Genomic DNA, 27,602 nt, shown 5'->3' with positions numbered 1-27,602 from the left:
ATATAACGAAACATAGTTACAGATTACAGCTTTAACTGAACTTGTGTAGCATATAACACTGTTTGGATTAGTCAATATGTTATTAGTCAAACCAGTTCATTAAAATCAAGCCATAACATAAAGCAGAGCCCAGTGTGTGATGGAGAGATGAAATTGTATTCATATTTTATTACAATATTAGAATTTGTACACATTGTCCTCCCCGTCCACATTTCATTTATAAATTTATTACATAAATATACTCCAAAAAGTAGAATAATCAAAGACAAGTTCAATATAAAAAAAAAAAAAATCAAAACAAAAGTAATACCTGACTCTGGGACAGAAGCTCAAGGAATGTAGTTTTTTCTTCTTTTTTTACATAACAAAGGTCACACAACATGGCAGAGTCATTTAATTTCCAAAAAAGGGGGGGCTCGTACTTGGAACACAGAAATTTTTTGCGAGAGAATCAAGTTCATTCAATAATTTGTTCGTTACTCCTGGCTTTGATGCGTTTATCAAACAATATTCTTCATTTCATTACAAAATGATATTCGCACAAAAGGAAAATCCAACATTTGGGACAATGAAGTCATTATTGGTTTTGGTTACAAGAAACATTAAGGTTAGCACACATCCAACTTAAGAGTTCCCTTGAATTGAGGATATAATCATAACCAATCAAGATAAAGAAGAAAATCCACCTATTCTCAATCCTTTCCCACCCAATGATGAAGTAGCTACATATTTCCATTGCCCATAAATAACCTCATGATCACTTTAATTAATCTGCAATCTGAGTAACCTTCACAACAACACATGCAAAAATAAATACACTGCATGGCCTTTGATGCGACCCTTCCCTTAGACACTCACATCATGCAAATTAAGGGTCTTGTCTTATCAAAGTCCTAATCACCTCTAACAACTAATGGGAGTCATCAGCTGAACTGTTGATGGTCATGATCAGCCCTCGAGATGAACAGACTCTGACACAACTCGTTTTGGGGGAATTCTCCAAATACCAACAGAGTCCTCTATCGTGTAAAAGTCTGGATTACTTAAAGTTGATATGGCAGTAAGCATTGCAGAGTTAAGACTGGCCGACACTGAGCAGAGCCACTAACATCCATGCTGTCAGGCAGCAGAGGTGGCAATTACACTATGATAAACATGCAGACATTGATGAAAAAAAATGGATTTAAACATTCCACACGTTACTATTATAGGGAAAGTTCACTCCCAAATCAAAAATACTTATTTGTTGCTCTTGGCTGTAGTGCTGTTTATCCGTCTAGATCATTTTGGTATCAGCTGCTGGGTTTTAGAGATATCTGGCATAGAGATGTCTGCCTTCTCTCGAATATAAGGACTAGATGGCGCTGGGCTTGTGGTGATCGAAATAACAAAACATTTTAAATAAAATCTGAATTATTCAAAAGCAATGTCTCTTCCAGAAATTATGACCAAGTTTCTCATTATAATCCACAGAGCTTGTTTCACGTAGAAACTGTTATTCTTTCCATATTCTTACCATGCAGCGCCATTCCTGAGTTGGAAAGTCATTCTTCAGACTTTGGTGTGTTCATGTGCCCCGTGTAGGAATGTGGGAGCTACAACAAAATGAATTTGTTTTGCATTTTATTGCTCAGAATGTTTAAAACACCACCACTGACAGCTGTTTCTATCGAGAGGCTTGCTAACTAAGCTAATCAAGCTAGCCAACACTACAGCGCAGCCGAAGAGGACACGATTAATATTTACATCCTGCGTTGCCATGATCCTCTTCTCCATGAGTCGTTCAGTTAAAACAAATCAGCTCTGGCATGAAACTTCCCACAACAACGTCTGTAGATGACGCTGAGTAACTGGGTCATGATCTAAGGAAAGAGACACTGCTGTTGCTTTGAGCACCACAAGTCAAGTACCATGTAGTTCCATTACATTCAAGACAAGGCAGACGCCCCGACGGCTGACATCTGCAAAACTCGGCAACTCACACCAAAACAATCTGGATGGACAAATAGCACTACCTGGACAAGGAAAAAAATGTACTGTTGATTTTGGTGCGGAACTGTCCCTTTAAACTGGATGAACCTCAGCTGGAGGGAAAATAAAAGATAAAACAACCCACACAAAGTCAAGCAGTGTAGAAGGGTCATAAAACCAGAAAAACATAAAAGGTCAAAAACAGAGGAGCAAATGTTTATGAGTGTAATATAGAAAATTAAATTATTACAGTATATATGCATGTTGACCTATAGAGATAGTAAAAATGAACACTTGCACCAGAAAAGTGTGCTTAAAAAATAAATTGGAGCAGGTCAGCACATCAGACCTCACGTAAAAAAAAACTAAATAAAATAAAACAACCTTGTGATCATGTGGCTAAATAAGATTTAAAAAAAAAAACACTCTCCTTAACATTTCTGTCGTCTAACCGAACCCTGGAGAGGATGTCTTCAAACAAACAAACGAGTAACGTGTTGTCTGTAATCATTTTAACGTTCTGACAGGACAGAGGACAGTAGAGATGAGGGGTCAAGGGTTTCGCAGCAGTGGTGTCATGATGTCAGAGAGGATAAAGGGAGTCGTCGAGCCGCAAATGTCAGAACATCTTACCACCTCCTCGCAGGTCCCCGATCTATGTGTGACGTGCTGCTGATGAGGCTGAGTGGGATGTCAGTGTTCTAGAGAGGAATAAAGGTTTCCTGGGTTTTTCTTTCTTTTCTTTTAAATCCCAGTTTAAGAGAGTGTGACCATTGTCCTGTGTTAATAGGCGTCTTTCTGAGTGTGCATTTGATCCTGGATCCTCTGCAGCATCTCCTGCATCCGCCGCAACTGTGAGGAGAGACGGGAACAGCGTTAGTTAGAGCCACGGTGCAGCTGATTACTTACACATGACTGCACAGACAACAAATCAATAACCCTCGGGAGATCGCTCTGTGCTGTCAAGATCACGTGACCTGTGAGAAGCGACTGTGAGGGGACGACTGGCTCCTCCGCCTGCCTCTTATCCTTCACTACAGACTGTTTACTTCTACAAATGGAGCCTCAGTGTACAAAAATATACTCATGGCAGTTTGCTGGTTAACCAGTTTTGATTTTTCTAGTTTTTGGGAGGTCAAAATGCAGATTTGCTTAAGATTTACAGCCAACAATACTGACTAATATTGTGCTGCCTGCGCTGTGAGACCACGTGTGTGTCAAAATATTGACAAACATCTTCCTTTTTCCACTTTCATACAGTGAGGCAGTAAACTGTGAGGCAGTAAAGTTCAGTTTAAGATTATATTCATTATTTATTAATCTGACAATTATTTTCCAGAAATCAGGGCCGCACTTTCCTATGGTCCGAAGTGACATCATCAGACATCTTGTTTTGTTAGACACCCCAAAATCTAAACTTTAACATAATATAAGACAAGAAAAAGCAACAAATTCTCACATTTGAGAAACTGGAAACTACTAAAATTTAGGCAGTTTTTAATTTTAGAAACAAAATAAAAACAACTGAGGAGAAACAATGTCTTTATTTGGTCAAACTAAATAGATTTAGTGGGGGGAGAGGGAAGGAACGTGAAACAAAACAACTGTGATAATTCACCATGAACAGATGTATCATCACCGGTGTTTACCTGCTCAGTTCCTTTACCTTTATTGGAAAGTCATCAGTGACTGGGCTCATGTGAAGAGTATAAATATTAGGAATATTATTTATATATAATGGTATTTTGTTAAAGAATATTTCTTCTTTTAATTTTCTGACAAAAACCAAATTTATGTTATATTCCACTCAAACACGCTAACAATATTACCAAAGTCCCTGGTCATAGCTGAATGCGGAGTTGAACCTCAAATCCAACACTTTTACAAACTGCCTCTTTAACGTGGGATTAAGAAGCTTCTCTCAGCACTAGGTTTGATCTGGGGTTGTGAACAACTGGATGAAAACTGAGGGTTTAACACAGCTGGCTCCTGCTTTCAAAGTAAAGGTCTCATTTTATGATGACAACAATCTTACAACAGTGTTGTTACGTGGATGTAACTCTTGCCCTATGAGTTGGTAGAACATAGAAGATGTCATGATTGTTATCTGACAAGCTCTTTTCCAAAGGACTTGAAAGGACAGGGGAGTCAGGGATTAAATTCATATTCACACAAATGCATGTTTTGGGAGGCTACTCATTGTCAGTCTCAGAAAACATGACCCGAGTGTGCTTCAGAAAGAAAACTTCTGTGAGCAAACGACACTCAGAGGGCTTCATCAGCCAGCGTAACATAGTGCTGCTCTGCGTGGGGCTGAGCGTCTGAGTGCTCATGGTGGTCAGAATTGTGTTCGGACTCGTGGTGGTGATCGTGCTGGTGGTGCGAGTCTTGTTCGTGGTCGGCGTGCCGTACCTCCTCGTCTTTCTCTCGGATGAGCTTTTCTGTCTCGTTGTCGTTCACTGCGGGCACCACGGGGATGGGGAAGTCTGTGCCGCTCTCCCTGGTTAATTTACTGCAGAGTCAGAGAGAGGTTTAATGTTTAATATTGAAAGTTCATCTGTGGGAAAAAAAACTAATTCAGTAATTTTTAGGCTGAAGTGACGCTTACAGTGACACCCTGAGTCTTTCATGTGACAGGCTATAGTGCTGGATGGACCTGGATCTGAGATAACACTGTCTTTTGGTTTGTGTTTGTATGTGCTGCTCTGTTATGTTTTTGGCTATATTCTCCACAGGGGAGGCAGCTATATGTGCACAGCAGTTGAGTCCAAGACAAAGTCCCTATGAGTACGATACAGTTTATTCTATTGTATCATACGTAACCACAGTCGACTGCATTACACTTAGCTTCTAAGGGTCTGACCTGTAAACACAATAACATCGAAAAATACATTCAAGGTAGCAGATAAACAAGCAGAGCATGCCTTTATGTGCCTCGACATCATATACCTTAGTGGAAACTACCAGGGCACGCACCTTGTCACGTCTACTTTGCACAACCATCATCAAAAGCTCAAAAAACTGTGGTGTGCACAGCCTAACTAATGCCAAGTCTTCCTCTGGAGCTGTGTAATTAGTTGCTCTACTCTGTGAGCCTCATGCTGTTGACAGACTTAATTAACACTTAGCAGCAAAAATACCAAATAGGAGAATCTGGAAATAGATGCAAGCATCTGTGAGGATAAATATAGAAAACATCTCTAGTTAAATCTTAAATACACTGAAGAAAACTTCAATTCCAAAGATATAAATCTTCATATCTTAAAAGTGAAAGTGAAGTGACAGGTTGAAATATATGTTTTTTAACAGATTTCTCTTCAAAAACAGTCAAATTCAAATTAATATTTGATATATATATCTGTATATGTTCAATATATTTTTCTCTCTTGCTCCATACTTGCGGTTGCGTTCCTTCACAACCATGCGGGTCATGCTCTGGATGCAGTGGGCTCTGTAGTTCTCGTAGTGAGTCTCTCGGGTCACGTCCTTCAGATCTTGCATATGGGTGCGAACGAGCATGTTCCTCAGCTTCACGAAATCACAATGTGCCGAGTTCTCCACTGCAAGACCACAGCGTGACGATCACTTTCAACAAAGTATGTCAGCGCAGCACATAAGATATCACAAACGTTGATTTGGACCAGGAGGCCTACCTTCTACGATGCCCCAGGGGTAGAGACGGCCTCGCACCCTCTTTCCTTTGGCCTCCACCACTGTGTTGCTGCCAATGACAGCGAAGGGAATGCTTTCCTTGTTGGGAGAACGGAAAGGATGATAATATTAATATTAAAACAGTGTTTGGCAGGGGAGGGTGGAGATGAGTCGCTTGTTCAGGATGGAGCAGTGAGTGGTGCAGTGCAGATGTATTTTTTGTTGTTGCCTCCTTAGTGCCATCTTATCTTTCATCATCTATATTTTTATTACTTGCATTTCTAAATCATTCTGATCTTTAACTTTAACGCTTCACATCCTTCATTTAAATTCCACCATCTTTTCTCTGCTACAGTTAACACGTTTCTCTTGTCAGGGGTTACTGAAGGACACGGGCAAAGAGAGATATACTGGCACGCTGACGGTGTGCTCACTGCCAGATAATGGTTGACTCATCAAGACTGTGCAGTCAGTAGTGGACTGACTGCCAAGGTCTTCTGCTAAATGGCCTGTATGTTCTTTTTTAAAATAGCTCTATTAACTGGACAATCTTCTGTGATGTGATCGGGACAACATAAGAGATTTATGTGTCTAAAAATTCCTCATGATATATGAAAGTGCAGCTCTGACTGCAACAGCCTGCTGACTCTGAAATGTAGAAAATGAAGAAGAGCAAAGAGGGAGACACCCAGCAGCTCTGGCTCTCACCTTCAGCTCCATGTCCTGCTGCTTGAAGTCCTCATCTTCGTCAGAGTCACAGTCGGGGAACTGGTATATCTTGATACCATACTGCTCGATCTCCTCGCGGATCTACAAAGAAATGGACGAAAGAGAAAATACAGAGTGAAAAGATGTTTTTTTGTCTTTAAGATCAGCAATTTACAAGTGGAGATGTATTCATTCATCGAGAAACAAACAAATTAGCTCTGTGAACCTCCGCCTTGCCTTGAATTTCTTTTTCTTCACCTCACTGGGGGTAAGTGTGTCTGCCTTGGCCAAGATAGGGACGATGTTAACCTTCTCGTGTAGAGCTTTCATGAACTCCACATCCAAAGGTCGAAGGCTGGAGGTGAAACAAAGCATACTTATGCATTACACCCAGAGCATGTTATCAGGAGGGAAATTCATTTTTAATTTGATTATTTAAAGATTAAGTTGATAAACACACTGTATTGCTGAAAACATATTTATCCATGTGAATAGTTGGGCTCAAAATATTTATCCTTGTGATGATCGAGATGCTGATGTGACATAAAATCTAAGACACAGCATCAAATCTTTGGGTTTGCTCTGTGAGTGACCTCTTGGTGTGGAGTCGTGACTGACGCTCACCAACAGAGGGAGCAGTTTCTCCATCACTTTGACTGCAAAAATGCACTGCAGCACTACTCCAGGTTTATGGTGTTTGTGCTCTTTAATGAGGACGGCGATGTGGAAGAGTGCATGTGCACAAATGCGGTGAATAGTACCACATCAGCACTCAGCACAAAACAATTGATTAGAGCGATTTCACCTGAAGCCAGCTGAGGACTGCTTTAACTCTCGGCAGGAGCCTCACTGCATTAACAATTTATGGGGCTGAATGCACTGCAAGGATAGATATTTACTATAAATCTCATTTACTGAGGTGCAGGGAAAAAAAGATGTGTAACAGAATGCAAGTTGCTGTGATGTATTGTGTAATTTAGGGAAAGTAAAGGCTGCCACTGGTCTGATTCATTGCTGTAGCAGAAATATTGCAGATTATTTGGAGTTATAAAAGAGAGAGAGGAGGCAAACTGCTCCCTGCAGAGTTGTCATACCCATGACCGAAGGGTGAGATGAAATAGAGGCAGCAGTGTACGCGGTTGTCCTGGATGTTCTTGCGGTTGAGGCCACTCTCGTCCCTGAAGTACTGCTCGAACTGCTGGTCGATGTAGTCAGCCACCGACTTCCAGCTAGAAAACAAACACAAGGGGACGTTCAGTCTCTGAGGCGACGCACAACTACTGCACATGACTTTCTAAACGCCGCAGCTCTGCTTTGGTTGCTTTTCATTAAAGACCGAGGCGGGTTTGAGGCGTACCATTCGGTGTTGTTTACAGCGTCCCCAAACCCAGGGGTGTCCACAATGGTGAGCTTCAGTTTGACACCTTTCTCTTCTATATCCACTGTGTGTTTGGTGATTTCTACTGTTTGTGTGATTCGCTCTAGGGGGAGGAAACAAACACAACACTGGTTTTCAATATGTTGTAGGCCAAATATTTTTTCAGGCTAAACAAAAAAGCTGTGGCTGCCTCACCTTCAGCATTGAGCAGCTTCCTATCTTTGTAAAGATCTGTGAGAAAGAGACTGTTGACCAGGGTGGACTTTCCCAGGCCGGACTCCCCTTCAAACAAAGAGAAAACGAGCAAGGCTTAAGACTCTCTTCAAAGCAAAAGATGGGCTTAAGATCAAATGTCTTCTAATGTGCAAACTAGGATTTACCTGCCACCATGAGCGTGAAGTCAAATCCCTTCTTGACTGACTTACGGTGCACCTGGTTTGGCAGCGTCGCGAAACCCACATATTCCTTGTCCTGGTCCTAAAACATGTGCGAAAAGATGAAAGAATACATCAGGGAGGCAGACATTAGTGTCAATATCATCACTGCGTGAAAAACATCTTCAAACGCTGTTATCAACAAGTCCAAACAATTCAAAAGGTGTGACACCTTAATGAAGTCAACAACACAACAAAACCAACAAGCAGTGCTACCATCTCAGAACCACAATCATAACCTGCTCAATCAGAAGGATATAAGCCCGACCACATAAAGCAACAAGTTTAGTCACATCCTGTCAACTTTATTCATCAGTCTGAAATGTTCAACACATTACAAACAACATCGCCCTAAAAGCAGAGCTGAACCACTCAGATCTCGTTCCTCCTCTCTGAGTTTCTTGCCTCAGCCTCCTCGCGTTACCTCATTATTGTAGTAGGGGTCAAATCGACCCCAGGGACTCCTGGGCCTGGTGGGACTGAGGGGGGGCGGCAAGTCAAACTCCACACTTCTGGTCTGCGGTAAACTGGGCTCTGAACCTGAATCCGACTGCGCCCTGCCTGCCACAGGGGGCCGCAAATACGACGGGGTGTGGGGGCGGTCGTCGCCCTCAGCTTCCCTGTCTGCATCGTGATGAGGCTCATGCGCGTGATGGTGGTGGTGGTGCGTGTGGTCACGGTGGCTGTGCCCTCCTTGGTGGTGAGGGTCTTGCATAATGTTCTCCACCTCTGAGTCGTCTGACTGGCTCGAATGCTAGAGACGCCATGGTGGAAGGGGATGGATGGGGTGTAATATAGAGGGCGGAGGCAAAGGTAGGGTCAGGAAAAGTCAAGTGTTGATGTACAAGGAAAGGGACAGAGACCCAGAAGGCAGAAAATGCACTTTTAGAGAGGGTTGTAATGTTTTACGGTGACTGAAAAATAATGCTTGGCTTTAAATTCCACCAAGAAACAAAGGGATGTGATTGTTTTTCTCTTCAAGAGGCACAAGTTACAATGTTTGATATTTGATAAGACTTGACAGAATCAAAGGGGACTGTAGGACCACAAAGATGAAATCAATTTATTTGAGGATATCCAACAGCTAGGTGTTGCTTCATCTGATGGGCCAACATAATACTTATTGTTTTTTTGTTTGTTTTTTAACTTAATTATTGTTTTTATCCATTTGTCTTTAATCTACATCCGGCTGCACGTCTTTCATCTTACTACAGAGAGAACGGCCAACAAAGTTTGTTTGCGCCCAGGTATAATGACAATAAAGATAAATCCTAAATCTTGACATGGTGTTAATGCATGGCTCATGTACTCAGGGCCATATCTGGTATGTCAAATGTTTTCATGTTTAGTATGAATGGTGCCCATGAATAAAAATGATCCACTGCAGGGTGCACATGGCACTTTTTAATGGCTCTCATTAAAGGACCACTTCAGGCATTAGCTACACAATTTATTCTTCATTCCTACATTTTAGGGGTAATACATATGAAACCACAAAACTAAATTAGGCAACAAAGAGTAGCTTCTCCTGTAAGGGGATCTGCAGCTGAAGTGCAGGCTGCTCCACATAGTGTGGACTCCAGTTACCACCCGCGAACACAGACTGTGGTCTCTCTGCTAGTTGAGCACAAAGATAAATAATGCAGTGGCCCTCAGAAAGCAATGAGGCCTTTAAAATTCAGTATGAGATGTTCTGTGACTCATGTTATGTTTATGCACCATACATTCGCTGAGCTGCTGTGGCAGAACACGTGAAAACTTTTGGTCTGAGTAAAAAATACATTATGCTTTTTGGAGAAAGATTCGGTCGAGGCTAAACAGGTAGCGTTAGGGCGACCAAAAGACAAATCTTGATTTTATCTTCTAACTCAATAAAAAGACATTGACGAGTAGATGAGTTAAATTTGGGGAGATCCAGGGGGTTTCAGTAATACCTGTTCAGCCTCATGGTCCCTGCTGTGATTAGGGGATGCAGGGCAGGAGTCCTGCTCTTCTGATGAAGAGTTAACCTCGTGGTCACTGTCCTCCATTGCAACTGGGGCTACAGTGCACTCTGCAATCTCCAACCAGAAAGGAGCACACATGTGGAGCGGTTTTATCAGGAGGGAGAAGAACAGGGGGGTCATGTGACGAGGGGAAGGAAAAGGGGTACACGTGATTCAAGAGCCGGGAGTGGTACAACAAGAGAGGCGAGTGTGTTCAGGCAAAACAGATGAAGACAAGGGGGAGGATAAAAAAAACATCAAATGATTAAATAAGGCCAACGTCCGGACAAATGAAACAACAACAACATACCATTTACCGCATGAAATGGTATGATTTCAGCACAGATATGACGGCAGTTTGGTTGAGTAACCAGAGGGATGATTGAGCGATGCATAATGGCATTTTGAGGGCAGTTGTTTCCACACTCTTCCAATATAATGTTGGGCGCAATCTGGCATCCTGCCATTACAGCTCTGCCTCATGTTATTAGTTCCTCTGACATCGCCATGTTCAGTGTTTAGGGCACTGCTAAAATTGCACCGGGTCCGGCCGATGTCAGCGCCAGAAGATAAGATTATCTGTGCCAGCTGCAGTTACATAATGCAGAGTCATTGAAAATTTGATGGAAACTCAAACACCAAAGTGAATGACAGAGAGACACGCCTCTGCTCAAAGATTTCATTTGAGTTTACAGCCACTCTGGATTTGTTTTTCTCCATATCCCCACAGGAAAATACTTCATACCCCTCCATCACTTTTCAACCAGTGTAAAAAAACCTCCTCCTGAAATCCCTGAATGGTTTATTTTCTCCATCCATGGCCTACAGTTTTAATTATGCTGGGATTTAGAGCTTCAGGGCGCAGGAGAAATTGATAGTTTCACAGTTTAGGAAATCAGTGACCTGCTTTCCTGTGCTACAACCAAAGCACAGAGATCAATGTCCAACATGGTGGATCCTGCGACCTACATAGCTAGATAGACGACATGGTCGATCGCACAGCTTTGGTAACTTTGGAGCAGAAACGCTAACAAGGTTTAACAAACGGATTCATAATTTTTGCTCGATTTTGATGTTAAAATTCTGAGAGAGCAGAGACAAAATCTCTTGCTTGAACCACAACTGCAGCGTACACAGAAAAAGCATTACAACACAAACACCTCACTCCCTTTAAAGAAGTGGATCATAATAGTGTAATCTCTCCAATCCACCCCAACATTCATCCACACAGAGCCTCACCTCCTCTCCTGCAGTGCCTCACCTGTGGTACCTTTTATCAGCGCGTAAACCCTTTTCTTCTTGCCTCTGCGTGCACTGCTCTTCATGCCCAATCCAGCAGGCAGCAGGAGGCAGAGACCAGAGGCTCCAGCATTTATACGCCTCCATCCCAGAGGACACAGCGCCCTTCAGCCCCATCGAGCCACTCAGCGCCCCGGGGAACTGATCATCAGCATTGACGAGCCACACATCACCGTTCACAGGCTACACAACAACCCACAAACATGCTTTAATGCTGAATCTACCCTGCTGCTGCGATTTCTTAACAGTTTTAATCAGACCTGACACAGGTAACACTATCACACCTGTGACTCTCCATCTAATAATAGCCGTGAGTGAACCAGAGACACTGCAACATACTTAAACATTGATGTTCACTCCAGCAAAGCAGGTCCTGAAGGCAGAATTATAACCACCAACCTGTACAACGAGTGCCACTTGAGCTGCTTAACATCCCATTATAATCACAAGTGATATATTAAACATAACCTGCCATGCTAATGAGTTCACTAATTAAGCTAATAAATGCATTAATTATAAAGTATTTATCTTCCTACGTACTTGACTTCTGATCATATTAACCATTAAGCAGATTTCTTCATTTATATGCAAATATATGCAGCAAACTGCTCCAAAATGTAATCAGACTACTACTGTCTCTACAGACACAGAGACAAACAGAACCACGATAACAAAGAGTCTGCGTTAACACCACTCACCCAGTTATGATAAAGCCTCACCAGATATTACTTTGATTGTTGATTAATTTGTCAATTATTTTAAAATTTTTCAATATTTTTGATTGATTCATATCTTAGTTGTTTGGTCTATTAAACAGTAGAAAATGGTGAAAAGCCTAGGATGAAGTTTTATTCCCTAATGAAAGATATTCAAAGAACTGTCACAGAAGAGAAAAGAACCAAGAAATAGTCACAGTTACAAAGCTAGAATAAGATCATTTTTATTCATCTGGCAATTACTCTAATTATTGACTACTAATCAATATATCGTTGCATCATGAACTTGAGAGGAAATCATGTGGCAGCTGCAACATGAATGCAGTGGTTGCAACATAATCCTTCCGGGCAGCTACGACTGTCAAAGTTACATCCATCAAAGTCCTTAATTTTGCCACTGGCAGGCTGAGGTTGTTATTTTGAGTGTCTGACAACACTATGGAAACGATTACAATGGCGATAGACCAATTTGTTGAATAATGAGATCTTTTTTATAACCAGAAACACAAGTCCCGCTCAGGGAGAAGTCTTGCCTGAAATCTTGAGAGCGGTGAGTTGCGGCAGGATGATGAAGATGGAAACATGAATATGAATTAGAGAGAGGAGTTCGGATTTCAGCTCAAGTGACTGCCATCAAGACTTCTGTTTCCGAGTCATGGCTGAATATTGAACTGATTTAGACAGTCTGGCTCTAAAATCTCTCAGGTGAGTTGTTACAGTAGCTGCTTCATTTTGATTTCTCCCTGAACAAGAATTGCGTTTCTTGTCACAAAAAGGATCTTATCATTTACAAAAAAGGTGTTCTTACGATAATGTTCTTACACACTTGATTTTAGTGTCCCCAAAGGGATTACATTTAAGCTGTGTTGCGGTTGCCATCTGAGGCGATCTACTGGACCAACACCAATCCACGTTAATATAGGGCCCAGGTTGAAAAATACCAGACTTCCCCTTCAAAGCTTACATTCACATGCATGTTACCTTCCTGAGGAGTGTGTCTACACTTTTCATTACATCCAGAAGTTTAACCGCTTTCCTTCAGTGGCATTCCTGAACGGTGACCCCACCTTTTGAGCTTTCTTCTCTAAGCCACAAACATTATCTGGTTACACCGTCTTTAATATGGCAGGTAGTAGATTCATTTTCCAGTAAGCACTCTGAAGCAGCTTTGGAAAGCAAACTTTTTCCTCTCTTACTGAACCAGCAGTCCATGATGTTAATACACGTAGTCTTGATATTAAAGTCTTTGGAAAAAATACTCAGTTACAGCTGAAAAGGTTTAAGGGCACATTAGAAGTGACGGAATTTAATTCTAAATTGGATCTGTATCTAAATTGGACTGTCTGGCTGCCCAGGTGGCCAAAAACACATACATTCTTTCCATTTTTGATATGTTAACAGCCAGCTAAAAGAAAACATAGAAAGAAGATGTAATGGATCTCACGAGGCAGCAGATGAACAGAGATGAACACAGCTGAAGAACAAAAGAGTTTGTAGTCTAATCAATGACATCATGCTTTTCAGCTGGACTGACCATCCAATCGGAGCTGCCTGGTGTTCCTGGCACGCAGCAGTGTTGAAGTAGGAAAAGCTCAGGGTTTGACATTTGTATTTGCCTACTTCAGGAAAAAAGGATACGGGAGAATTATCACGTTCAAATAATCTTAGAAGTTCAACAGAGAAGAGATTTGATCAGATTTTACGGTGTGCACTTTTTCCACATGCAAACATTTCCACTAGTCCAGTTCCTGACATTATTAAGCCATTTGAATTTCTCTTCTCACACAGAGGCTGCAGCACTTGATCCTTTGCTTTATTTAATACCACTGACTCGCTCTTTTGCGTCACTCACTGAGCTCCAGTTTTCCACAGATCCACCGCAACCCAGGTCGAGGTCTTACCATGCAGGATCTTGAGCTGTAACTCCTCAACTCTTCCAAAAACGACACAAAACTTTTAAGGGTACCTACCTTATTAACGTCTAGAGACAGTCCGATTATCACCCCTGAATAATTATCAGCATTTTTTACGATTATCAGTATCAGCATTTTTTGCGTCTGATGCCAATTAAAAAAATAAATCAATTTGAAAATTCTAAACTTTGGCTCTGTTGCAGCATCTTTTCTTTGTCTGTAGCCACCACTCTGTGATCTGACACGATGTCCAGTCAACACTGAATAATCAGAATCTGCATAGTAACTTATAAATACACGTACCAGCTAAATGTAGTGGAGTCGAAGTATTAAATGGAAGAAAATGGAAATACTCAAGTGAAGTACCTCTAAATTGTATTTATGTACAGTATTTGAGTAAATTCTACAAGATGGTTGTAAACCAGCTGCTACACAAAATCCTTTTTTACTCCTTCTACATGTAACCTTAGTACGAAACAAGCTTTGCTGACTTTTGAACAAATACTCCTAAACTGGAAACTTCTCAGAAAGGCTTGCTTACGCAGTGACGAAGGAAGATAAAAGAGGGCTCAACAAATTTCAAGCCTTGTCGGATCAAATGGTGAACAATTTGGCTGACTTGGTAACGACTGTGCAGTTGGGCAACATGTTAATAAGATTGCAGACAAACAAGTTTACCACATTGAAAGCCTCAACATGTACTATCTGACAACAACTGTGTGTTGAGATCGGCAACACAACACCCTCTTACAAGTCTCACTGTCAAGTATCAGACATCCTGTTCAAACTGGACACCGTGGCCACTTCTAGACCACAAAACCAGTATCAGGCTATCGCGTGTGAAGCAGATAAATCAATATATGCTACAACAAACGATTGACTGGAAACAAAAACATCAATCCAGCTGTGGTGAGCCATACCAACACAAAAAAGCCATGCCACGTGCACAGAGATAGTTGATCCTATAACGTTGTTCCTTCCAAAAACAAGAGCAAAAACCTCCAGGTTAGTCGTCTTTTACAACAAAAAACTGGGCCTAACTTTGGGTAACATTTACAGAAACGTTCCCTCATCCTTATTCTGCAATATTATTTGCATGATGCGAAAAGAACAGAATAAAACCCAGAATAAAACCTAATGGGCTCTGACATCAATTTCACACATTTTCATTAGACTACAATGCAGAGTCTCCCAGTGGAACGAGCCACAGTTGAGACCTGAACCAATTACGATTTCCATAACTGGCCGTACTGACATTTCAGATCCTCTTGAGGGTTGGGTCCATCGTGACTAATACGCAACCTTTATCATTACTGGTGCCAAGCAGTGATGAAACAGAATAAATAAGCTTCAGGCCAGGTGAAAGCACAGTGTGGTTGGTTTAGGTCCAAAGTGACAGGAAGCAGCTGAGGCCCTGGAGCGAGACATGTGACTGGAAATGCCTCAGATAAGCCAGAAAACACAATGGCTTAGAAACTACTGTGTGACAACTATGCCTTCATGTGGGATGAACTTCCTCACATTACTTGAAAACTGATACATTCATTCACAAATATATTAGATGAGGACATGCGTATGAAAACATTAAGTCTTTTCTAATGGCAACATATTCTGCACTCACATAATGAACTTCAGCTTGAGCTCAATCTAACATCTACTCTCTGCGGTAAATGCCAGTCTGGAACATCCTGTTCATCATGTGAATTGAGTAAAGTGGGGCCAAAGCAATAATTTGACCACAGAGCAGTTTATTGAGTATACAGTGCAGATGAAGGCATCCAATCATCTTAATTAAATTTAATAAGCAGCCTGAGAGGAAAATGACAGGTGGCGGCACGACTTGAGACACAAAAAATACTCTTTTCAGGTCAAAGCTTATCAAGGAGACCACTTTAAGATAAGTGACCTCTTAGGATCTGAGACATATTTCACAATGGGACAAAAACTTTAATGTCTAGCACATGCAGTCTCTGAGAAACAATTGAAGGACATGAAACCCAATTCAACATAAACAAGCGGTGAGGTTGACTACACTGCTTTGTTACTGTTGGATGGTTGTGGTGGGTTTGGCCGCCACGGTGCTGATAGACGATGATTTGTTGCTTGAAACACAGTTCTCGGGGGGGAAAGCCCACTTCAAATTCTCCCTGTATGACATGGGAAATGCAATCAGAAGCTGTCAGAAGTCATAAAGAAACTATACAACGTGTTGTTATTGACCCGCTGTGATGGAAGCAGATATCAGCTACGAGAGGAAACGCAGTCGACAGAGTCGTTTATAATCCAGCGAGAATAATTACTACGCTACTATTCAATGAATGCTGAATCGTTTTTGGAGTGTTGGCAGGAATGCTTGCTTAACTGTATGCTTCTGTTGTGTGGGAGACGGTGCATGCAGCACGGTCACAGTTACAATTCATATACACGGGGATCCTAAAATGTGGCTATTCAAAGGCTTTAAAACAAAGCTCTTGTTTATTCCTCTTTAAGTGAATGTTGTGGAATGCACAGGCTGAATACCAGTGAGGTTTCCCCTTGTGGCGCGGCCAGTAGCAGGTGGTGAAGTGAGCCATGTGCGCTCTGTGTGAATGCTGTGGTTGTTTGGATAGTTATAGCAGGGCTCTGTGTGAAGCTGGCTCAGTACAGAGACAGAGAAAGGGAGACAGAAATAGTCCCCCTCTCACCACACACTCCCACAGTTATAGAGCTGATGCAAATTTCCACGTGATCAAAACTCCACATATTCAGTGCAACAGAAAAACACAATTAAGACTCACAGATTCTCTGTGTTTCACCATATAGTCAAAGGAAGGTGAAAAAAAAAATGCCAGAGCTTTGAAGGGACAGTTCCTCCCAAAAGCATGAAAACATTAATATTCTTATATGTAATGCTTTTGATCCATCTAGATTGTTTTGGTGAGTTGCTGTTTCAAAGATATCGGCCGTGGAGACATCTGCCTTCTCTCAAATAGGGTGGAACTCAGGTTGTGATGCTCAAAGCGCCAACAAATACATTTCAACTTCTCAGCAAGGTGCCAAGCTCTTTTTTCCTCATTAATATTATCAGGTTCCCTATAACAAAATAGGTTGTTTTGCTTTTCTTCTAAAAAATCTTCTGCCATCATCTTGTCAGTCAGCTCTCCTTACTCTAGATATGAGTGAAATGAGATTCTTGCTCTTGCTAGCACTGCAGAGAGTTTAAAATTTTACGTCTGTCGTCCAGTTAAGTACTGAGCAAAACCAAAAAAGCAGAACAACAGCGAGGGTGGTGCACAAGTAATGTAATCAGCGCATGCCTGACCACTGCGCAACACCAGGAACTGTGACTACTGCAGCATGCCTAATGTTGAATTCATCAAATGTATTTCCTGGCACTTTCAGTGCCACATGCCCAGGGCCGCCCAGTTCCAATATATCAAAGGGAACATCAGACACCTCTGCAGCCGAAATCGTCCAAACTCGGCAACTCACACAAATCCATCTAGATGGATAAATAGAACAAAGGTAAGAGAAAAAATATGAATATTTGATCTGGGGATGAACTGACCCTTAAAAGATGGATGCATCGCCGCCCCAGATGTATTCCTGTCAGTGTGAACAACTGAACAATGCTTCACCCATCAGACGCTACGACACTCACAACACTCCTGATGCATTAAGCTGTCACAACTGATCAATACGTGTGCTTACATTTTAGAGATGGTCAGCAGGGAAAAGCTCTGAAACTCCTCTGTGTTCTGCAGTCATGTGGATGTTCAAGATTCTCTCAGTAGCAGAACATTGTCATTACTTGTGCAAAATCATATTGGCGCACAAAGTCGTGTCACATGTATTCATGTTAATGGTCCAGCGTGTGTGGCCGATCTATACCCTGCCACATGTGCATTGTATATGCACAGGGAAACCCTGCAGCCACAGACTACTATTTTGGGAGGTTAGGAAGAAAAACACAGAGCAAATCACACACAGAGATACACTTAATTGCAGGGTCAGCAAGAATGAAAGCAACAAGCACATACCTCTGTGTCACTGTTTGTTTCTGAATTTGCTGCCATATTATCCCTTCAGAACCAGCGGTATTCCGTCCCGACAGCCAGAGAACAGACAAAAACCAGTATTTAAGAAAAGGCCTCAGAAAGCTCCTCAGAAAGAGAGGCACTTCTTTAGTTTCAGGACACCCCGCGTTACATAAGCACACCTATTCTCCCTGCTTCACCAATCAGATAGCATCCAGCTTTTTTCCAACCCCCCTCCCCCCAGCTTTGGACTGGAAGGTCTTTTTTTAAAAACAGGTACACCTTCGATGTCTGCCACTATACATCTGGATTTCACTAAAAGTTCCACCCTGCTATCCAGTTTTGGAACAATCTGCAGCCACTGCAGATGATGAGCTGCAGCTGAAGTGTCGGCGGCTCGCGTCTGCAGACTTCAGAAGAGGTGATGCTCTGTAGGGAGCTCCACAACATCTGCTCTGTCGCCTGGCTACAAGCCCCTGCTGCCCTCGTTCTCAAAGCCACCAATGTGGGATCAAAACACACAAATCGACCTCACACAAACGGAACACACACGTGCATGAATGAGATGTGTCTTAAACGATTCAGAAATAATGGAGAATCTAGAAAATCAGAATCAAAACGCAGCACAGAAGACAACAGCGGCATGCAACATAACATCTTACAATGGCCGTCACATCCAATCCAGACCTCCCAGCTGGTGGTGCCAGGGCCAGAGTGGCACAAGAGGAATCAGTGTGTGTGTGTGTGTGTGTGTGTGTGTGTGTGTGTTCATGGTGGGGATGAGAGGCAACTTGTGGCCTACATGCTACAAATAATCTTTTTATCTAATACACACTATGTCCTCTCTCTCTCTCTCTCTCTCTCTCTCTCACACACACACGAACACGAACACGAACACGCTCACGCTCACACACACACACACACACACACACACACACACACACACACACACACACTTAAGTGGGCCACAGCACAAAGCCGTTTCTTAATCTCTATGGATCTCTGTGGTTTGTAGGTCTTATAATACTCATTCATTCTTAAGGAATTAGGATTTTGTGATTAAGTTATTTCTTTGGAAGTCTAAGCTATATGCTGTGTGACTTCTAGTGACTTATTAGAGCCAGTCTAAACCACAAAGATGGGGCTCTAGCTTGTGTCTGGGCTGTGATCTAATCATCAGTATTTAAGTTTAACATGAGAAAGTCGGGGGGAGCAAAAACAGAGGCCGAATTCAGCTGAGAATTCATTTTCTGCCTATGGGAGGAACAACGAAACGTAACATGATGCCAATCTTAATAGCTCTCACTGCAAGTGTGCCAACTTATACAACAGTAATAACTACCATAAGTGGTAGACAGAGGGTAACACAAATAGTATCAGGTCAACACACATGCCAGTCTAACAAACCACACGGGAGGCAAATCTCACTAAATCCCCTTTTAATGTGACACAAGCACAGAATAGGCCAGGGTGCAGAGAAAAGCGTAGGCCAACAGACAGGACATGTTACTTCCTGTAAGGAAAGACGGTGTCTGGGGAGAAGACTTCAGGTCTGCTTTAATCCTCTCTGGCTGGCCCTCATCATGAGGGTGATTATCATAGACTGTCTGAAAGGGCTGACACTGCCCACGGGATGGATGGCTTTAGATATACAATCTCAGGCTGCACGCACACATGTAACTTATATGTTGGCCAGCACACACATATGCAAGGATCGGGCAGAGCAAACATGACAGTAAAGTGATGTCTTTGCTGCTCTGGGGGATCACATTGCCGGTGGTAATTAAAATGTCTCTTTGTCCCTGTTTACATTGTGAGGTCGTCTGGCTCCTGGCTCGGGCCCAACAGGGCTGGAGAGACTTCCTTGATAAAAGCTAAAGCACAGTCCAGCGGCGACAGCAGCCAACAAACACTGGTATTCAACAATGTCCAAGAGCCCAACCAACAGGCCAGAGAGGAGTCTGATCTTCTAATTGCAATAGAGACAAAGCATGACTGTCTGTGCTTTATGTGCATGTGGCTGTGTGAGAGCAAAAAGTCATTTACTGATTGCAGAGGATGCAGCATTGGCACCGTGCCCCATGAGCACGGACAGTGGAGGCCGGGGAGTGCCACCTGCTGCTCGTGACTGGAAACAGCTTGACTTCAGTGTCATGCATGTATGTGCATGTGTCTCCAGCCTAACACATTTTGACTTTTAGTAACAGAAAAGATTAGGTGTTACTATTAAAAATAACAACAATACTACTGATAATAATGGCTTTGCCATAATCAAGTGTCCCATCAAACTGTGACAATGATGCAACTTGAAGAATACCAAGACACTGAAACTGCTAAATGGAATCTAGCCCCTGGGCTTTTCCTAATCTAACATATCAAAATGTCTGCTGCCTATTATTTACAAAGTTAACATACAATCACCAAAGGTCTAGATCAGTTGTTCCAAATGGTGTGCCATGGGAGTTTACAACTGCTACAACCACAGATTATTATTGCAATATACAACTATACACCAATTAGAAATGAGTTTTTACGCGGTTTGCACATGTATTTTTCCTAAGACATAGATACATTCTATATCCTAAAAAAATCCTTTATAAACCCTCTGGCCAACCAAAAATAAATGTGTACAGAGTGATTAGATCAAGTTTTTTTTACAGATATGAATACAGGTGCGCCCTGAGATTTTTTTTTTTTGATTGATGTTTTATTTAATCTGTATAATCTGTATGCCGTTATAAATTATATCAGACATTATCAGAAGCGATTCTCTCACTTATATGATCATATTGCAGGACTTCAGACCAAAGGTTAGGGTTAGATTTTTTACAGTGGTTGCACTAGTGTGCTTAACTTTTTCATTTAGGTGCACCAACACATAATTCAGGTGCACCAAAGAACACAATTCAATTACATTTCATAACAAATTTGATATTGTCACATTGTGATTCAACTAAAAATCCAGACAAAACAAAACTGTAACATAACGAACCTCTTGACTTATGTTCCATGTACAGCAGATACTGCAAGTTGCTATCTCTGATGAGAGCATCACTACATGGCAAACATTTTAACTCAAACATTGGTTTTGTACATCAAATGCATACTGTATAAACCAGCTCTGAACAGGAGGTCAACTTCCCCCCAAGCACAAACTGTCATGTGACTTTATCTAAAGCACGGTGTTTTGAACACTCGTGAGGAAAATCTAGGAAAGAATGAAAACCTGTGTAGTGACAGGCAAACAGGAAACATGCAGAAAATGTAAATTGGATATACATTTTTCTCCTCAGCTGTCTGAGAAACTGGATGAAACACCTCAACTGTACAGTAGCATGTGGTGGACGCTGACGCCCTCTGAAGCAGATATCCACCACCTCTGCAGGAACATAAATATTTTTCCACAATAGCCAGGAATGAGGAGACGCTGGATCAGCTGAACTTACACTTCCGACACTTCCTCCTCCATTCAATTAAGGCTCTTTATCGGACACAGAGAGATTCCTGTTGGAAAGCTGCTAAAGCATTTGGTCACTTTGTTTTTTCCCCCCCTTAAAAAGGTGGCATGGTACAACAACAAAGGCTCATGTGGCTGTGGAAGGGAGGGGGAGGTTCCTCTGGACAACTTAAAGAAAGGGAGAGGCTTTTCCAGATTAGGCGAGGAATTCCTTTGTTCATTTTTAATTCATTATACTCTCATATACTACAGTCATCTAAGGGATTTGGAGGGACATAGCTGGTATCTACGTCATGAGATGCTGGATTTATGTTTCATGTATGATAAGGCGCTGTCACCTGTGGCTTGTCCAGCTTGTATCTCCACTGACCGACGTGGACTCACACCAGCTCTGCCTGCAGAGAGTGTGATTTCCAGCTGGTCCCAAATCTGTCTCAAGATCATCTGAGCATTTTTGATTTTACTGATAACTCTCAAGAGAGAGCTACAAAACAAATGCACAAACAATCAGAAAAACGGCAGAAATAAAGCAGTTATGGCCACATGAAGTGCATTGTCAGTTTTGTGGTGTTTCCACTTTTAGGTTTGTAATCTTTTCCAACAATTTCCAGGTCTGAAGTGCATCATTAGCAGAAGCATGGATGGTATGGATGGTAATTAAACCTGGCTAAATTAGGAAACAGATTTAGGGCTTATCGAACCATCTGACTCAAGGTGCTCAAATCTAACTACAGAAGCCACAACAAAGGGTCTGGTTTCACTTGAACTCTGTTATTTCATTTTGTTCCACCACCTTTGGAGAGGGACACAGACATTTTAATGAGCTGTACAGTTCATTCTGAGCCAAGATCCAGCAAATATTATGTCTATTGGTTTACCACTGAATTCCAGATAGCTGAGCAACTCTTGCTGATTCATGAAGAATCCACAGGACAAAGTGCACGACTTGGGTCCAGCTGAGAAAGGTGTGATTCATATTCATTTAGGGTTGAAATATTGCACCCAAATAAATAGAGAAACACACCACCTGTGAGACAAAAGGCAAGAGCAGACAAAACAATTCCAACATCTGCCGGCTAGTGAACTCTCTCTGCCCTGGTGAAAGGAAGTCAGTGAGTTGTTGTGTGGCCTCCCCTCTGCAACGCTGAATTCCAGCCCGTCTAACTCCCACATTACATGAACACAAAACCACCTTGTATGATTGTTGGCTCCTGCTGGGCCTTATCACAACGCTACTGAAGAGGGTGAAGTCTAAAGTGGGAGCCACAGATCTGCTGAAACAGTGTTGGCATTGTGTCTCCAACAGATTCAGTAAGAGAAATTACATCAGTGTCTGGACTGGGTTTCCTGTCTTGCCAAAAAGTGCCAATGGAGTGGAAACAAACACAAAGTAGTTAACTATTCTCAGATTCATTACTTTTGCAACAGTAGATTAAGAAACTGCAGTCGGCAGTCCCCAGGGCGGGTGACACTGGAGGTTGACTGTTCATTACATCATGTGTAATGAGTATAAAAAGTTTGACGTCTAAGTTTGCACTACAGGCAGAACACCCGCCTGGGAGACAATCTGAGAAGTTTAACAACTTGCAGCTTTACGACTTCATTAAACGCACACAGTGTGTAAGTTCTGCTGCTAAGGGTTACATGTTGTCTTCATTAATAAACAATGTTTTAAAGTTTTATTCAAAATGTCACATTTTTCAACTCACCCACAAGTCATAGCAACAGGTGACCAAATGAAAGGCAAAGTTACCTTGAATGAAATTAGTTTTTCTCTAAGTTTAGACATTGTTGGAAACATTTGGGATAAAGCAAGTTCACAACTCAACAAAACACGTTCCATGCCTTTTACCTGACTAAACAACACCTCAAATAAATCTCAGTTTTGTGACATTAAGAAGAATGTATTGTGCAACAAAACTGTGTGTGCACCTGTGCTATCAATGCAACTAACATCCATTACCATTACCTTGAGCAACCCCTTTTCTATGTAAGGCTGTTGTGACTCAGCAGGAAGAACGAGTTGTCCACTAATTGCAGGGGTGGTCTTACGATCCTCGCCTCCTCCTGTCTACATGTCAGTGTCCTTGAGCAAAAAACTGAGCCCCAAATTGCTCCCAATGGTTGGGCCATCATATGTTGCTGTCATCTGTGTTTCACTATGAATGGATTCATGGGAATTAAATTGTACAGTTTGCATAAAATCGTTCTACAAATACAGTCAATTTACGATTTAAAAGTCCAGTGTGTAGAATTTAGTGGCATCTAGTAGTGAGGTTGCAGATAGCGCATATGGCCCTATTTGATTTGTCCATTCTGGGCTACTGTAGAAAACACGGTGGTACATATAAATGGTTTGTTCTAAGATGATGAAAAAGCAATGAATTTAAACTGAAACATTTTAATGCTCTGACTTATTACTTATTATTACCATGAAATAAATGTTGATTCCACAGTGTTATGACTATAGTATAATGACAACATCTGTGCTTGGTTCCCTGTAAGCCTCACTTTCACAGTGCTATTCTGTCTGCCACCAGGGAAGAAAACTCCAGGGAAGATGAAGGCTGACTGGCGATCCAGGCCAGGCAGGCAGCCTGGCACCATTTCTATCAGCTTTCATATCTCCACTAGACTAAATGAATGAATCAACTCTTGTCCTGGGTTGTTGGTAGCCGTTACTAAATCAGTCTAAAATCAAACCAGTTTTATCTATATAGCCCAAAATCATAATCACATTGCCTCGGTGGTCTTTACAAACTATACGGTGAACAAAATCCTCTGTCTGCACAGTCGCAGAGGGATACAGGATGTAAAATTCTGAGCAGATGATGGTAAAACTTCCTGGAGAGCAACAAAGAAGAAATCACTGAACATATTTTCATTTCATAATCCTTTCACAAGAAACCTTCTGTAGGCCATCTGTAATACCTCAGATTGCCTCTTGGGACAAGATGTCAAAGATAAGAGGGAGGATTTATGATGCAAAGTATTGCAGATTATATCTCTGATACCAGAATGTTCTCAGGCTAAAAAAGAGGTAACGTTTCGCTGCACAATCAGGCTTCAGATCGCTGTGTTAATGTCACAAATGCTGATGTGCTTTCAGCAAGGATGTACATTTGAGACCAAAGCACAATGAAACACACTTGAATACACACAAAAGGCCTTGAAGCAGGTGGTCAGTGTACATGCACACTCTTAGTACAGCCAATACACAATATTTGTCACCAACACTATACAGCAAAAGTGTTACCTCAAGTGAGAACAAGTCTGATATTTGAAAGTGTTAAATTCTCATAATGCAAAAAAACTTGAGTGTGTGAGGTTATAACACTCTGTACCAACTCCTATCCAAAGAAAGCATCATTTTAGAAATCTACCACACAGACAAGCTCTGGTGTGTAGACTCCCATAAATAAAGTTTGGGGCGACTCAGGAGATAAATATACAATAGATTTAACATTTCTTTTCCTTCAAATAAACACGATTGTGATGTTTCATCTGGATCTATGGCTCAAGTGCAAAGCTGCCACTCCTGGGCCGTCTGAGGTCATCTCCCTGGAGACTGAGCTGTTCATCTCGTACGTCAGTGATTGTTATCCTCCTAACAGCGTCATTGATTGTCGAGCAGCAGCTCCCAGAACCTGTGATTGACACTCCACATGAGGAATCCATGCGTGCTCAGGATTGTGAAGCTAATGAGCTAGTTAGCAGTTCATAAATCTCCCAACAAGCTGGAGCTAAAAGCTGTTCTCAGGTTTGAGGTTGTTTGACTGCATAGCAATGGCTGTTACATCTGTTACATTCACCTGTGAATGAGCCAACTAGGGCTGAATTCCCACCATGTCACCGCTCTCCTTTGTCAGTTGTTTGAGCCCACAAGTGTGTTCAAAAGTTAATATTTAAATAAAGACACCTTTTACATGACAAACTCACAATTATAGTTAATAATTTCTGCTAATTCTCAACAAGGATTCAGAGATACGCATCAATCCAGGACTTGTAACCTTAACAGATGGCAATGGCGACTTCTGGGGTGGTGCCTGACTGGCCGGGGCTCCAACATGAACTACACATAATTGTCCCCTTCCATCTTCTCTTTCCATCTGTTCTCCTCTTTCCGGATGTAATCCATTTCACTAATCTTGATGCCCAAACACACCAAGAGCCACACACACACACACAAACACACACACCAGCTTGGAAACCTCAACACGAGTACTAGCACATAAAGGGGACGCCTTGCCAACTGACTCATCATTAGCACATGCAGCTAAAACATACGTTGTGCTAACTACTGTGCACTCACCTCTTCATGTGGCCTTCACACTCCTCTGCTGCATGTTTGATTAACCTTACATACAGTACAGCAGCAACAAAACTAAAAGGAACATCTGCCTGCCAGAATCAGTCAAATATAGAAGAAAAAGCATTTATTTCTTTACATCCTTTTGACCTCTAACTGTGCCACCAAGAAAGACATGCACGTTGCAGATAGAGCAGACAGTCCAGACATTCATAATTAAAAGCACAGGTTTCCTATTAATCACTCCTGACCGGTTCGGAGGACACAGAGCGCAAACAAAACAAAGATAAACGACTGGTCAGAGACAAAATGGTTATAGATAAAAACCTGAACAGTGTGTCTGCCTATTCAAATAATAAACCAGCAGAGGTTGTCTATGAAAGATGGTTTGTCCTGTGTAGCAGAGCTCACTTCTCATCACAATGCAGATGACACGCTACACTTACCATACTGCAGATGGCCAAGACACACACACACACACACACACACACACACACACACACACACAACACACGACCCAGTAGAGGACAGCGAACGACTGCAAGCTGCTCCAGGTCTGTATGAACAAAACCGTTTGCGCCTCCAGCTGCAGCAGATCTACACAGTCTTACAGCCAGACATTAATAACGTAATGCTGCACAAAGACAGACAGACACGCTGCATCTTGGGCTCGACCGGCTTGTGCTGCTGCAGAAGGAGCAGTGGTGGAGGAAAAGGAGGAAAGGGAGGTGAGGAAGATCTCGGGAAGAAAACAGGTGGGAGCTGGGATGTCAAAAAGCTGTGGAATGACTGTGTCTCAACTTCCAGAGAAAAACAATAACTCTATATCAAAGTATCAAAAAAAACACAGACAGAAAAAAAAGATTGTCTGTTGTCAGTTTACAACAGAAATTTGAATCCCGGTTATCCAGAACCAGCAATTTCCAGGCTCACACGACACTAATCCTCTTCTTAGAGTAATTGCCGCAACCTATCATTCATTCATCAAGATTAAGGATGGCAACTTCATAGAGTGAATACTGCTGATACTATTACAATTGTATCAGTATTACTATTCCCACTTTGCTATGGCTTCTAACTGCTTCCAGTCATGTCAGTTATTATGATGCCTTGTTATGGACGCTAGTTAAACCAGATACTGAAGCATCGCCCATAATCGTTTATCTAGCAACCTCCCAAGGAAACTCGTAGACAGATAGTGGACAGAACTTCCGGGTTTTAAAGGTAAAACCTTCAACGCGCATTCTTTGTCATGGCCAGCAAACTGAACTGGGAAGCAAGAATTTCCAACCCCAAATCTGAGATGTCTACATTTTCAACAGGTAATGCTAATAATAATTAACAATCTCTAACCTAGCTAGAAATGATATCCCTAGTTTTTGTACTGGAATGCTCTCAAATCGGGTATGACATCATTCCTAGCTCAGACTTCTAACTTCTGATAAAAAAAAATCATACAAACCAGTCAAAAATCAAATCAATCAGGGTATCCTCCCCCAGCTCCATCCTCACATCCAAATACGGTCACTTCTTGCTCAAATAACCATCATGGCGACGCGAATGCCAAACTTGAGGCTATAAAACGGTAGACCACAAACCAATGGGTGACATCATGGTGGGTTTAAACTTGAATTCATCTAAGAACCACAGTACACATTTTTATGGCTTACTGAAAGCAAATAATGAACCCAAAGTTACTGCTGCGGGATCACTACTACCAACTTTTGCAACATGTTTAACCACTATGGTTTAAATCCATGGAGGT

General features: G+C 41.8%; 1 protein-coding gene across 3 annotated transcripts in view; it reads right to left on the bottom strand.

Moving 5' to 3' along the window:
- Positions 1 to 142: 142 nt before the first annotated feature.
- sept4b (septin 4b) overlaps positions 143 to 27,602 on the bottom strand; it is a 47,976-nt gene continuing 20,516 nt past the window's right edge. Inside the window, exons 1-12 of one of the 3 annotated variants that reach the window (XM_037084403.1) lie at positions 10,077 to 10,312; positions 8,567 to 8,896; positions 8,089 to 8,185; positions 7,904 to 7,990; positions 7,688 to 7,811; positions 7,425 to 7,559; positions 6,568 to 6,685; positions 6,331 to 6,432; positions 5,625 to 5,721; positions 5,369 to 5,531; positions 4,384 to 4,483; positions 143 to 2,823 (exon numbers count right to left, since the gene is read on the bottom strand). In XM_037084403.1, the coding sequence (XP_036940298.1) occupies positions 2,755 to 2,823; positions 4,384 to 4,483; positions 5,369 to 5,531; positions 5,625 to 5,721; positions 6,331 to 6,432; positions 6,568 to 6,685; positions 7,425 to 7,559; positions 7,688 to 7,811; positions 7,904 to 7,990; positions 8,089 to 8,185; positions 8,567 to 8,896; positions 10,077 to 10,268 (1,614 nt within the window). In that variant the 5' untranslated portion in view covers positions 10,269 to 10,312 and the 3' untranslated portion in view covers positions 143 to 2,754. Of the gene's footprint in view, positions 2,824 to 4,383; positions 4,484 to 5,368; positions 5,532 to 5,624; positions 5,722 to 6,330; positions 6,433 to 6,567; positions 6,686 to 7,424; positions 7,560 to 7,687; positions 7,812 to 7,903; positions 7,991 to 8,088; positions 8,186 to 8,566; positions 8,897 to 10,076; positions 10,313 to 13,586; positions 13,607 to 27,602 lie in introns of those variants that run through there. The other 2 variants (XM_037084420.1, XM_037084411.1) reach the window with 2 other exon arrangements.

This window comes from Acanthopagrus latus, chromosome 2 (assembly GCF_904848185.1).
Source record: "Acanthopagrus latus isolate v.2019 chromosome 2, fAcaLat1.1, whole genome shotgun sequence".
Lineage (NCBI taxonomy): Eukaryota > Metazoa > Chordata > Actinopteri > Spariformes > Sparidae > Acanthopagrus > Acanthopagrus latus.
Note: the sequence above shows the minus strand (reverse complement) of the source record. Positions and strands in the feature narration are given on the sequence as shown.